Consider the following 15,026-nt stretch of genomic DNA (forward strand, 5'->3'; position numbering starts at 1 on the left):
ACTATGACAATCAGCAGATTTAGTTTATGAATTTTCACAATTTTCGCCCAATAGACCAGTTAATATGTGAATCAATCAGCACACCTTAAAAAAACATAAACTTCTGACTGTTTGCTCAATTCTCTAACCATTGCATGTAAACTGAGTGTTTTAACAATGCTGTATATTGATGCAGACGTATATTAAGAGACAAAATCAAATGTGACTCACTTCTCTGCTGATATGTTTGAGGTCTTCCTTCTTATTATCACTATTTAGGGTCCGTCCTTCCTCCTGCACCAGGATTTCGTCTCCATAGTCTCCTTTGGCATAGCTATGAACATGTAGGACATCAGCAGAACTGAGTGTTCTCTGAAACACCTTGTGCACTGGGATGCCACTGGTTTCCACTCTATGCTCCACACTGCCTTCTGCCTCCTCTGCATCACAAACCATTGCAGTTCTTCCAACAGGCTCAAAATGACCCGTATTTATAGCCGGTCCACTGTTCCTCTCCTTTTTTGCAGGACTTTGTCTGTTTGACGTTTTCTTGTTGTTGGTTTTAGAGCAGTATTTAGGTTGTGGCTTCGTGTGCTTTTCCAGCTGATGTTCTGGTTTGGGTTGTACTGTGTTGGACAAAAACATGCTTTATTCTAACTGAGCACGCACTTAGTTAGCATCTTTCCAGATTATAACAGCAAGTGTAATAGGTACAGTTCATAAATGCTAATATTTGAAATGCACTTCAAGTGTCACATTTTAATTGTCTGTCCTTAAACATAACTTCAATGTCGAGGACACATTGCCTTCAAAAAGTGTTTATGCCCTTTATACCTTTTTCAAATCATAGAGTATGAACATATTTTATATAACAAAAACTTATGTACTTTACTGGGATTTTATGTCACAGACCAGCACAACATAGCACATATTTTGAAGTGGATGGAAAAGGATGAATGTAATTGTATTGAGCCCTCTTTACTTTGATGCCCCTAACAGAAAATCCAGTAAAATCAATTGCCTTCAAAAGTCACTGAATTAGTCAATAGTGTCGTTTGTGCAATTAATTCTCAGTGTAAATGCAAATGCTCTCTGAAGGCATCAGATGTTGCACGGTGGCGCAGTTGGTAGCACTGTTGCCTTGCAGCAAGAAGGTCCTGGGTTCAATTCTTGTCCGGGGGTCTTTCTGCATGGAGTTTGCATGTTCTCCCCGTGCACGCGTAGGTTCTCACCGGGTACTCCGGCTTCCTCCCACAGTCCAAAGACATGCCAGTTAGGTTAATTGGTCACTCTAAATTGCCCTTAGGTGTGTGCATGGTTGTTTGTGTGTTGCCCTGCGATGGATTGGCGACTTGTCCAGGGTGTACCCTGCCTCTCGCCCATAGACTGCAGGATAGGCACCAGCTTCCCCGTGACCCAGTATGGAATAAACGGTAGAAAATGACTGACTGACTGGCATCAGATGTTTATTTTCATTTATCATGAAGACCATGGAACACAGCAGACAGGTCAGGGAGAAGGTTTTGGAGAGGTTTATAGCCAGGTTAACTTCTAAAACAATATTCAAACTTTGAATATCATCCATCATCTGAACATGGAAAGTGGACGGACCAACTGCAGACCTTCCAAGACATGGACGTCCACCTAAACCAGTGGTTCCTAAAGTCACTCCTCAAAAGCCGGTGTTCTGCATGTTTTATATGTTGCACTGATTCAACACAACTGAATTAATAGCAGGCTGCTGCAGAGCTAGATGATATGCTTAGGAAGTAATTGGGCCATTTGAACCAGCTGTGTTGGAGGAAGGACATCTTAAACCTGCAGGACATCGCCCTTGAGGACTGGAGCTGGACAGCCCTGATCTAAAGTGACAGGCCAATGGCAACTCCAGGGGAGCTGCAGAGATCAGCTACTCCAGATTCTGCCAGCTGAGGTGAGATGAGACTAAAATGGAACTTTTTTTGACTGAATACAAAATGCTGTGTGGTGGACACACAACTGCAGTAAAAGAAGGTTCTATATATTATTGGCTCAGGGGGGCTGAAAATAGACCCAAATCCTAATTTTACAGTTTTCTTTGTTTAAAAAAAATGTATTCTTATCTTCCCCTTTTCATAATTATGCACCACTGAGTTGGTCTGACACTGAAATCTGTGGTTGTAACATGAAAAATGTGAATGTTCAGGGGGACTAAATAATGTTCAAGGAACTATATACTCAGTCAATTCCTAGCTACCCTTAATGTTTCCTAACTTGAGTGAATTTAATATTGTTAAACACTGGGGTTCTTGCTCAAGGTTACCATATTCAAATATGGTCCAATGTTGTTAATATTTCTAATTTGACCTAATCTGGTAGAATGCAAAAATAATATTTTATCCATGCAATGTGAAGGGATTTGTTTCATTTGAAAATATGCCTACCAGGTGAAAAGAGGCTAGGCTAAACAATAAAAGAAAAGTAGAAAAGAGAATTCAGCAGGGGTGAAGGAAAGAGTTTTGCACCTTTACCTGGGGGGGCTGTGATTTTTTTGGGAGAATTCTTGATGGATGGTTTGGGTTTCTTCGGCTCCATCTCCTCCTTGACTGTCACATCACATCTGTCTCCTTTAGACGTCTGAACAGCTTCAAGTGGATGTTTTTCCCCACTTTGAGGATTTGAGCTGAATCATCGTGAAGATGTTAATAAGGACATGTTAAGACTTTATGGAAACAGTTTTTGATAACACAAAAGATTTAAGATGGATTTGTGCCAGATGAGAAAATAAAATCAACCAATGCGGACACATTCAAAAGCAGCGCTCAAGTATTTTTAAAATGTGTTGACGGATACACTGCAAAGTGTTAGAAAGCAAGAAATGAACCATCTCCCACTGTAGACCTGGAGAGATTCTTTCAACTGTAGGTCAACAACCCCTTAAAGCAAAGTTCAGCGGCTAACTTCAATAACAGAGGAGAAAAATCAGAAGCTGCAAGCTAAACATAATCATAATTAATTGAAGATGACCAACCCTGGAGATTATGTGCAACCAGTTGTGAGATCAGTTCTACAAAGTGTCAAACCCAATGGTAAATCATCACCATATGCTACAGTACACACTCTAATGTCACTAAAACCTGTTGAGGACAGGACAACCCTAGTTTGGAGCTATTGAGAAAAAATAAGGAAAATAGGTGCACAAGCAACAACTGTGACCATCGTTGGCTCTTGGAACCAGGTTTTTTGTTCCGAAGACTTTACCTGGTGTGGGTCTGTCAAAGTAAAGTCCTGAAAGCTCAATTAAAAGAAGATGATGAGAAGCAGTTGTAGATGTTTGAGAGACTATTGAAACCAACCAAGTTGGGCGTGGTCAGCTCCCATGACTGCTGGACAGACAGTTCAAGTGTGTATGTGTGGCATTACCTCTGAGGTATCGCTACAGAGCAGTAAGCAAAGTTCTAACTTAGGTTCAGCACACAGGACGAAACTCTGAACACTACAGCTCACTCTGTCATACAATATACAGGAACATCTCAAAAAAATGTAATATTGCATAAAAGTGCAATATTTCTTCCCTGTCATTTTAGAAAATGAAACATAGATTCATTTCACATAGAGTAAAATATTGTATGCTTTTATTCCTTGAACGTTTGATGATGATTACTTACAGGTACAGAAAACCCAAAATTCCGTTGTCTCAAAAAATTTGAATATCAAATTAGACCATTAAAAACAGGATGTTTTAAGCATAAATGTCAGGCTTCTGAAAAGTATGCCCATGTCTATGCACTCAATACTTGGCTGGCCAATCAAGAACAGGAGCACCATGGTCATTGAACCAGCTTTTGGTACCTTTGGCAGAGTAGGCAAATACCAAGTCCTGCTGGAAAATAAAATTAGCATCATACAGCTGGTCAGCAGAGGGAAACATGAAGTACCTGGTAGATGGCTGCATTGACCGTGGACTTCAGAAAACACAGTGGAACAACACTAGTAGATGACATGGTACCCCAAACTATCACTGACTGAACTTCAAGCAACATGGATTCTGTGCCTCTCCAATCTTCCTCCAGACTCTGGGACCTTGATTTCCCGGACTTTGGACAATTGACCCAACAGTCCAGTTCCTTTTCTCCTTAGCCAATGTAAGATGCTTCTGACGTTGTCTCTGGTTCAGGAGTGGCTTGAGACGAGGAATGGGAGATTTGTAGCCCATGTCTAGTATTCATCTGTGTGTGGTGGCTCTTGTTCCACAGACTCCAGTCTCAGTCCCCTTCTTGTGAAGCTCCCCCAAATTCTTGAATGGATTTCAGGGGTTGGACAATGAAACTGAAACACCTGTCATTTTAGTGCGGGAGGTTTCATGGCTAAATTGGACCACCCTGGTAGCCAGTCTTCATTGATTGCACATTGTACCAGTAAGAGCAGAGTGTGAAGGTTCAATTAGCAGGGTAAGAGCACAGTTTTGCTCAAAATATTGAAATATACACAACATTATGGGTGACATACCAGAGTTCAAAAGAGGACAAATTGTTGGTGCACGTCTTGCTGGCGCATCTGTGACCAAGACAGCAAGTCTTTGTGATGTATCAAGAGCCACGGTATCCAGGGTAATGTCAGCATACCACCAAGAAGGATGAACCACATCCAACAGGATTAACTGTGGACGCAAGAGGAAGCTGTCTGAAAGGGATGTTCGGGTGCTAACCTGGATTGTATCCAAAAAAACATAAAACCACGGCTGCCCAAATCACGGCAGAATTAAATGTGCACCTCAACTCTCCTGTTTCCACCAGAACTGTCCATCAGGAGCTCCACAGGGTCAATATACACGGCCGGGCTGCTATAGCCAAACCTTTGGTCACTTATGCCAATGCCAAACGTCGGTTTCAATGGTGCAAGGAGCGCTAATCTTGGGCTGTGGACAATGTGAAACATGTATTGTTCTCTGATGAATCCACCTTTACTGTTTTCCCCACATCCGGGAGAGTTACGGTGTGGAGAAGCCCCAAAGAAGCGTACCACCCAGACTGTTGCATGCCCAGAGTGAAGCATGGGGGTGGATCAGTGATGGTTTGGGCTGCCATATCATGGCATTCCCATGGCCCAGTACTTGTGCTAGACGGGCGCGTCACTGCCAAGGACTACCGAACCATTCTTGAGGACCATGTGCATCCAATGGTTCAAACATTGTATCCTGAAGGCGGTGCCATGTATCAGGATGACAGTGCACCAATACACACAGTAAGACTGGTGAAAGATTGGTTTGATGAACATGAAAGTGAAGTTGAACATCTCCCATGGCCTGCACAGTCACCAGATCTAAATATTATTGAGCCACTTTGGGGTGTTTAAGAGGAGCGAGTCAGGAAACGTTTTCCTCCACCAGTATCACGTAGTGACCTGGCCACTATCCTGCAAGAAGAATGGCTTAAAATCCCTATGACCACTGTGCAGGACTTGTATATGTCATTCCCAAGATGAATTGACGCTGTATTGGCCGCAAAAGGAGGCCCTACACCATACTAATAAATTATTGGGGTCTAAAACCAGGTGTTTCAGTTTCATTGTCCAACCCCTGTAACTCTCACTTAATTCCCTGTTAATATGCTTGGATACAGAACACTGTGAACAATCATCCTCTTCAGCAATGACCTTTTGTGGCTTACCCTCCTTGTGAAGGGTTTGATGACTGTCTTCTGGACATCTGTCCAGTCAGCAGTCTTCCCCATGATTGCGTAGCCTATGACCCAGACTGAGAGACCGTTTAATAGCTCAGGAAACCTTTGCAGGTGTTTTGAGTTAATTAGCTGATTAGGGTGTGACACCATGAGTTTCCAATGAACTTTTTCATAGTATTTTAATTTTCTGAGACACTGAGTATAGGTTTTCGTTTACCTGTAAGCCATAATCATCACAATTATAAGAAACAAAGGCTTTGAATACATCACCGAATGTGTGATGATTCTCTAGAAAATGAGTTTCACTTTCTGAGATGAATGAAATTTTTTTAGATGTACCTGTGCACACAAATAGGTTAGAAACCAGTGTGCTGTGTTATATATCAAATTGTCATCACTTCTGCTAATCAGTGGTGGAAAACAAATAAATGATTTATGTTTTTAGCTGACAGGAAGAACCTGAGCACAGTAACTGTGTTATCAGATTTGCTTTGACTGTACAGCCCATCCAGGCCCTTCAGGTTTTCTGGAAAGGGTAATCTGCTGAAGCCTATGGTGAGAACTAAAACATACGGTTAGGTGTCTTATTCTCATTGTGGTGTTCAGCTGTGTGAAGAGCCATCCTGAAGATTTGAGGACACTGTCAGCTGTCCTCAAACCTTCAGGATGTTTCTAAAAGCATGCTACAGACAGGTGTATTCAACCTGGCTTCTAGTTGAAGTTATAGCTATTTTTTTTTTACAGTTTATTTATTATTTCAACTATAGCAACTTTTATCCATTTATATTTTATTATTTTATTGCTGTTTAAGTTAATAATTAAGTACTTTCATATGTTTTAAGAAAAATTGTTCTTTACAAATCTGAACTTTATTGTTTGCAATACATTTTTTTTACTATGTATGGTTTTAAGATCTATAAACGTAGTATTTTTTATGTAATTATTTTATCCATCTTTTAACTTGATTTGATTATTTTATTAGTTACTAGTGGTTCAGGGTCAGTCCTGTTTTTAACCTCTGTAAAGCACTTTACAGTGGTTTTAGGATCCAAACTGGACTCTGAAAAAGTTTGACCAATTGCTGGATTTTGTAAAATGTGTTATACAATCCAATCATATGCCCAGTTTGCAAACCCACGGATGCCCTTTACAAGCTCAAAATGACTTTTCATGAAGCACGTTGTTGTTTTCTCATCTGATACTACTCAGGCTCATACGGTGCAAAAGTCTTTTTCAAGAGTAAATCACATTATGGTCCTATTATAATTAAACTGAATGTGATTGACAGCACAGCCAACTTTGCTGGTCACTTAGAACCTGTTTAAATTAATATTCACTTTGAGTAATTTGATCACAAGTGCATCCTTTTGACATGAAATTGAAGGTGGTCTGTCAAATATGCCCTTATCTACCATATCTACAAACATAAAAACATTACTGAAAACTGTATAAAAAACTGGCAGAAATTATTAATAAAATGTGAATTTATCAGAACTCATTTTTCACTCAGCAAAGTTAAACTATTTCATACGAATTAATGAAGATTCCTTAAAACTCCAATCCACAGTAAAATAATCTGAATACTGCAGAGAAGTAGTGTAGTGCGAGACCTTTTGTCCTTCTGGTCAGGAGAAGTTTGCTCCTCAGACGATACTTCTCTGGAAATCCCTTTAGAGGGCTTGCTGTTTTCTTTTCTGAGGAACTCGCCAGCCTCTGGAGTTGGTTTGAAGTGGTCGATTGGAGCGTTGTCTTTCCCTGCTTTCCACAATTTGTAACGGTCAGGCTGAAACTTGCGTACAAACACATCCATTGATATCTTCACCATATCTTGACGACAAGAACACTGTGGAAAACAACAAATGAAGCATTTTGCAGCTTTGTAATTCAGGTTCAACAGCCAAAAAAAGCCAGTCTTTGCCATTATTTTGCAATCTCAAACTGTATCCTCCTAAGAATAAAGTGTGAAATATGATTTTTTCCCCCCTCCTTTTACCTAATGTGGTCTTTTCTTCTTAACTGATGAAAGGGCAGCACCTATGATGATGGCTGCAGCCTCAGTGACCCATTGTCTATGTCATGTTGTTTGTCCTGGATGGTTGTACACAAATGCATTTCGTTGCTCTGTACTTGTGACATGCGCACTGACAATAAATTGAATCCTAATCCTAATTATTTGATGTAGCATGTGAACTCAGGAATATGAGAATTTAAACATGCTTCATGCAGTTTTCATTAATGCAATTAAAATAATACAAAAAAGGTGGAAGATATGCAGAGGTTAAATATAATTTAGTGTTAAAATTTGCTATCAGATTATGTCTCCTTAGAGAGAATGGTGGTTGCCTTTTCTGGCGCAGGGTGATCTCGCTGCCGGGGTTGGTTGGCCACCTGGTTTCTGGGGTGAACATGCTCCAGGCTTGGCCATCTGTGGGGTAGATGGCTGTGATGCTGGGTCGGGGGTCTGATGCCTTGCATCTAGCCTCTTTGACCTGGGGACTATTGTTCCTTTGCTTCGCTGCAGTACTAGCTTTGTTTTGGGGATATGGCTGTCTGCTCTGGGTGCCTGGTGTCTATCTGCCCAGGGCTGCTGCAGCTTTCACAGACCAGAGCAAACTGCCCTGTGCTGCTGGCAGGCACTATGTTTTATAGGGTTTCACCCTTCCCAAAGCTGTAACAACTTTGCACTTCACAGTGACAAAGTCACACACACACACACACACACACACACACACACATAATGTAAAGGGCTAAAAGTCACACAAACACAAGTACCTAATTACTTGATGAGTCCAGTCTATTGTCATGCCAGGTACAGTCTTGATTTAATAAAGTCAATTACACAATTAAGATACAATCTTGATATCCTTTTTAAAAGAGCAAAACTGCCTTGGCACATGTAGCAAACAGCCTTTACATGTAAAACAAGAACGAAAAACTTGACTTTTACATTCCAGGTCAAATCGTTTGTTTCCTGGTTTTGGTAGCACCCTGGTACAGTCAACCAGCATGTACCAGTGTAAACAGCAGAGAGGGTTGCTAGTTACCCTAAAAAACAACTGCTCATGCCAAAACCAGAAATATAGAATGTAAAGTTTTAACAAGATATAGACCAATGTATTAATTTACAGAAGTTATAGTGGTGTCCTCAGTTTGTCGAAGTCAGCTATTCAGCTCAGCTCACATTTAGCATCATGACCACCTCTCTGAAAATATGTTGGTCTGCTTTTTGCTGCCAAACCAGCCCTGCCCATTTTCCACTGGCTCTGTTTAGGCCAGCTACACTCAGCTCGCTTTGCAAGCATTTCCATTTCTGTTTTTTCCATACCGGTACCTACTTCTTTCGTACCTGATCGGGGCTAAGTCGGGACTATAAGTGACGTGAACAGATTGCTGTTTAATGATTGACCATGGCACCAGGAGAAATGACAAGGTCTTCAAAGAGGTAGTGCAAGAAAAAGTTAATAAAACTCAAGAGTAATGTCAAGGACCACTATGGCCACAGCGGTTCAAAGTTTACAAATCATAAATCATGCCTAAAAGCTGAAAAAAAAAGAAAAAGGATACCATGTCAGCATTCTGAATAACAAACAGTTGTGATGCGCTGTATTTAATAACATACTAAATCAGCTGATCAGCCCCACATACATCTTTCCATAAATACACAAAACAATACCACCATGAAACATTGTGCTTGGTTTGGCTCTTTGGCAAACCAGCGTTTGCAGGAGGAGGGAGCAGGCAGAGAACAGCTGTCCACTTTGGCTGAAGTGACATTTGTAATTCCAGTCTCTAGTATGGAGAAGGAGTGCCGATTTAGATCCCAGAACATCAAACAGCCACAAGAAGTCATCTGTCTAAGTCCAAATCCTCATAACAATTTAACCTCTGCAGCAATCCCACTCGAGAAATTTGATGACACGTACAAGCTGCTGCGCAATTCAGGTTCACGCGGACCAGGAAGAAGTTGCAGAGGAAGTTGACGTGGGACCTAAATTGAGCCAGTAAAAAAGGGGGCATACTAGTCCCTTGTGGACAGTTACTTCAATCCACCACACAGCCAAGGTGGTGTATGTATATTGAAAGCAGTTTGCTGTCATTTAAGTGTTCAGAAGTATACCCCAACTGTACCTGATTTAGCAAATTTGTATGCTAAAAACAAAACTTTATTTGTTTTTGTATGCACTACATTACACATTCTACTTAATTTAGAATATGCTTTTCAGCAAAAACAATATATTTTTAAATAATAGTTAATACTCATGGGGTTAAATCTCTGAAGATGTGTTGATCCTTTATGTCCAGTATGGGGCAAAAACAGGCCATCATTGATCAGATTTTGTACGTCCAGCAGCCCCCACAGATGCTAATTTGAACTGGGATCTTGGGATCTCAATTCGGAGGCCATGTCAATACTTAAAACAGCCATCAAATTTTCATGTAAGGGTCAATATAATCTGCAACAATTTCTAGATAGGTGCGAGGCACTGTGTATTATGACACCTTTCTCTCCGAACCATCAAATTCTTCAGCTGGAGCTACAAGTAAACTATGACCCTATTGTTCCCTTGTCTTCCTTCCTTGGATCACAGAACGGCTTGTTTTGGGAAAAGCCTGATGCCAGCGGCTATAGCCATCCTAAACAGGCCCTGCTGAATCTGCCATGTATTGTTGTGTTCTGTGTATTATTTTTTTATGATATATTCTGGGTAGTAATGTGAAATGGTGTCCTGTTCTGTATGGTTCTGCCTGGTGGTAATGGGAGTCCAGGGGCTGGTCTGTGGAATTTCACATTGGGGACAAAAAAAGTCTACTTAATACTACTATTTATTACTCAGTTACATTTACTTGATTTAGTCACTGGAAGTACTTTGCACAGTTCTGACATGTATATATTATCTAGTGCAAGTACTGGATTCAGTAGCTTTATGCTGTGAAAAACTGAGATTTGGAAATGTGTCTTCTGTCCATATTTGTTATTTTGTAATTAGGCCTGAGCAGAAAACCAAGGGCCTATTGTAATCGTACCATTTCTTATTCTTTCTTTCTTTATTATTCCGTTGCGTTTTTGTGTGGCAATTTGGGGACTTTGCTAAGCCCCTAGATGCACATGATTTTATCAAAAATTGTCCCCATCGTGAAATGTTTGTTCTTTAATGTCGTCATCAGTGGGCATGGCCAGACCTCTTAGCTAAGCCCCAAAAAGTGAGATGGGCCGAACCGTACATCGTAGAGATCTGAAATTTGGCACACTGGTAAACCAAGAAAAAAAGTATTTTGGGGGTATGCGCTAAAACGCACAGGATTAAAGGCAAACCTCACCTCGAACTTTAACGAACTCCTCCTAGGGATTTTCAGCTAACGGCTTCATATTTGGTCTATGTGCCGTTAAGGTATGGAGGATTAAAAGTTATCAAAATCGTGAGTTTTCGGCCATGTTTAGGGGGCGTGGCCGGGGCACGATCTTCATGTTCGCTCCCAAAGTGAAAAAATGCAATAACCTTCCCAATGAAATGCCAAATCACACCAAAGTTGGCATGAACGAAGACCTTTGGGTACCCGACGATCCTATGGGGTCATATGCTGACATCATCTAAGCCCCGCCCCTTTCAAAACCAGGAAGTCACTTTTTTTTTATTGGGAAAGGTCACTATCTGGCTGTCAACACTCAATGTGCTTCAAAACTGTGTCAGATGACTGATAACTAATGGGTCTAACTTCGTTTGAAGCACAGTGACTTTTCATAAAAGGGCGTGGCCGTGGTGGCATGGCAAAGTTTGACATCATGCCATTGCCATTCGTTTGGCTCTAATTTCCACATAGATCATCTGATGGGTACCAAATTCGATATGATTGATCATAGTCCAGTCCCCAAAAGAGATCCGATGAGATATTTGGTGGGTGTGGCCTAATTCTTCCACAGCAACCCCAAGAAAAAAAAATAAAAATCAGCCCCAAGCCATGCTTGGACCGAGGATTGCGAAATTTGGTACACATATGCAACTTCTTGGGATCTACAAAAAAGCATCTTGAAGCATTGGTCCAAACCCCCCAGGAAGTCGGCCATTTTGGATTGAGGTTGCAATTTGGACACCGGTTTTGCCGTTTCTAGCCCACATATCTGAGCGAACTCCTACAACTTTTGGCTTAGAGACTTTAAAATCACTCAGTATACTCTGGGGATCAAAATGTTATCCAAAACCTTTTTTTCAGGGATCGAGGCTGAACATGTTGCCACAGTCAATTGATGACATCAATGTCGCCCCGCCCACTAATAAACAAGTGAGAACTGCTTCCATCTGGAAGGTCCGATTTGCTCCAAACTCAATATGGTTGATCTTTGTCAGCCCCCAAACAGCTCCCCCCAAACAGCCCCCTAGGAGATTTCAAGTGCTCTATCTCCCTCATACATCATTGGATCCACTTCAAATGTAGTATACCACATCAGGGATCAAGGCTGAACATGTTGCCACAGTCAATTGATGACATGATTTTAGCCCCGCCCACTAACAAACAAGTGAGTGCAGCTTCCATCAGGAAGGTTGGACTACGCCCAAATTTAGAATACTTCTCACCACAGCAGAACTCGGCATGACCGAAGATCGTATGACAGTTCGCTCAATGCCAGCTAGTGGAGATGTGTGGAATCGAGTGGCGGCCATGTTGGTGGCGTGCAGGTGGTGATGCCAGGCTCCCGCGGTCGATGCACAGGCCGAGTTCCGCTGAGCTGCGAGGGCCTACAATGCTGCTTGCAGCTTTAATGATGTGTTGTATTTTTACTCATTTTTTTTATTAATCCGAGTACCATAACTTGCACATAATTTTATATTTTGTCAGTCTGATTACATAATTTCATAAATTAAATCAGATTAAACAGTAGTACTCAGGTATTCAGTACTTAAGTAGCCTTTTATTCTTAAGTAATGTTTTAGATCACAACTTTGTGTTTCCACTTAAGCAAAAATATATTTTAGTAGTGCTACTCTTACTAGAGTAAACGTTTTGGTTACTCTACCCATCTCTGCTCATACCCAAGGGCAACAAGGGCAGAGACCAATTCACCTAACAGTGATGTTTTTGGACTGTGGGAGGAAGCCAGAGCACCCAGAGAGAACCTGTGCATACGATGGGAGAATATTCAAACCCCAACAAGAAAGACATCAATCAACCATGGATTTGCTATTAAAAAAAAGACAATTTGGGTGTAGGTCTTTTTGTCCAAATGGTTCAGCTTATTATCAATTCACTAATTGGGGGACCTTGGATTAGTGGGAAGAGTGGAGGAAAGAAGGAATGCGTTAAGCCCTGGCTTATTCTTCAATTCAATTCAATTCAATTCAATTCAATTCAAAAATACTTTATTAATCCCAAAGAGAAATTAAATGTTGCTGTAGCTCATTATGAGGGTTTCCTCAAAGAGCCGTGGTAGATGCTGATGGCTGTAGGCAGGAAGGATCTCCTGTAGCGCTCCGTCTTACAGCAGATCTGATGAAGCCTCTGACTGAAGACACTCTGTTGTTGTAGGACAGTCTCATGAAGAGGATGCCCAGGGTTCTCCATAATGTTCTTCATTTTATGAAGAATCCTTCTTTCCACAATGATCTCCAGAGGTTCCAGAGGAGTCCCCAGAACAGAACCAGCCTTTTTTATCAGCTTGTTGAGCTTTTTTAAGTCCCTGGCTCTGATGCTGCTTCCCCAGCAGATGATGGCAGAAGAGATCACACTCTCCACAACAGACTTATAGAAGGTATGCAGCATCTTGCTGCAAACACCAAAGGACCTAAGCTTCCTCAAGAAGTACAGTCTGCTCTGTCCCTTCTTGTAGATGGCTTCACAGTTGCATCTCCACTCTAGTCTGTTGTCCAGGTGAACACCAAGGTATTTATACTCCTCCACCACCTCCACTTCTTCTCCCATGATAGAAATAGTTTTTGACTTATTCCTGTTTCTCTTAAAATCTACAATCATCTCCTTTGTTTTAGTCACGTTCAAAATAAGATGATTGTTTCCACACCAAGCCACAAAGCGGTCCACCACCTTCCTGTACTCAGCTTCTTGTCCATCTCTGATCCACCCCACGACTGCAGAATCATCCGAGTATTTCTGCAGATGACAGGAGTCTGTCTTGTACTGGAAGTCTGAGGTGTACAGTGTGAAAAGGAATGGTAAGAGTACAGTCCCCTGTGGTGCTCCTGTGCTGCTGACTACCTGGTTAGACTCATAACCCTTCAGTCTCACAAACTGTGGTCTGTTTGTCAGGTAGTCTTAGATCCAGGAGATTGTTGAGGCCTCCACCTGAGTCTTCTGGAGTTTCTGACAAAGCAAATCAGGTTGGATTGTATTAAATGCACTGGAGAAATCAAAGAACATGATCCTCACAGTGCTGCTGGCTTTGTCCAGATGACAGTGGGTTTGTTGAAGCAGGTGTATGATGGCATCTTCAATTCCAACTCCACAGCGATAAGCAAACTGAAGGGGGTCCTGATGGTTTACTGTTTGCTTACTCAGGTGGGCCAACAGGAGTCTCTCTAGGACCTTCATGATGTGAGATGTCAGGGCAACAGGTCTATAGTCATTGAGGACTGATGGGTGAGTTTTCTTTGGGTCCGGAACAAGACAGGAGGTCTTCCACAACACCTTCTTCTGGGCCAGGCTAAGGTTGAAGAGGTGCTGCAGAATCCCACAGAGCTGCTCTGCACAGGCCTTCAAGACTTTAGGGCTGACATGATCTGCACCTGCAGCCTTATTCCGATTCACTCTCTCCAGTTGTATCTTCACTTGACTTCTTGAGGCACACAGGTGGAAGGGGGAAGCAAATGAAGCATCAGCATCTTCTGATATGGTTGAAGGCAAACATGTAGAAGCAGAAGGGTCTAGGGCTGAGGTGGAAGATAAAAAATGTGAGGTGTTACTGGACAGCTGTGGGTCCTGTGGGTCAAAGGAAGGTGGGATGTCTGTTTGGCTGTGAGCAGGAGAGGAGGATGCGAAGCTTGTTTCTGAACTGAACCTATTGAAGAATGTGTTGTTCATTGGCTCTGTCCAGACCTTCATCAGTCCGATCATCCCTCTGCCTGAAGCCCGTGATCTTCTTCATCCCTGTCCACACATCTCTGATATTGTTTTGCTGGAGCTTGCTCTCCAGCTTCTGACATCTACCAGCCTGCCAAACATGCCAAACCGCTTTTTGAATCTTTTGTTGTCTTATTTTTGCTTGACTTGGGAGTAACTGGTAGCCCTCTTTTTCGTTTTTGGTGGTTAGTATTTGGATAGGCATATTGCCTACACAACCACATAGAGGCTATAGTCCTTGAAGCGGCCGTCCCGGGTTCGAGTCCTGGATCTGGCGACCTTTGCCGAATGTCTCCCCCTCTCTTTGCCTCTCCTTCCTGT

General features: G+C 41.9%; 1 protein-coding gene across 2 annotated transcripts in view; it reads right to left on the bottom strand.

Annotated features, from left to right (window-relative positions):
* Window positions 1-15,026, bottom strand: part of kdm4aa (lysine (K)-specific demethylase 4A, genome duplicate a) — a 70,537-nt gene that overhangs the window by 21,056 nt on the left and 34,455 nt on the right. For both annotated transcript variants that reach the window (XM_047374360.1, XM_047374359.1), the window contains exons 9-11: window positions 7,250-7,482; window positions 2,490-2,641; window positions 211-605 (exon numbers count right to left, since the gene is read on the bottom strand). In XM_047374360.1, coding sequence (XP_047230316.1) covers window positions 211-605; window positions 2,490-2,641; window positions 7,250-7,482 — 780 coding nt within the window. The remainder of the gene's footprint in view (window positions 1-210; window positions 606-2,489; window positions 2,642-7,249; window positions 7,483-15,026) is intronic.

This window comes from Girardinichthys multiradiatus, chromosome 9 (assembly GCF_021462225.1).
Source record: "Girardinichthys multiradiatus isolate DD_20200921_A chromosome 9, DD_fGirMul_XY1, whole genome shotgun sequence".
NCBI lineage: Eukaryota > Metazoa > Chordata > Actinopteri > Cyprinodontiformes > Goodeidae > Girardinichthys > Girardinichthys multiradiatus.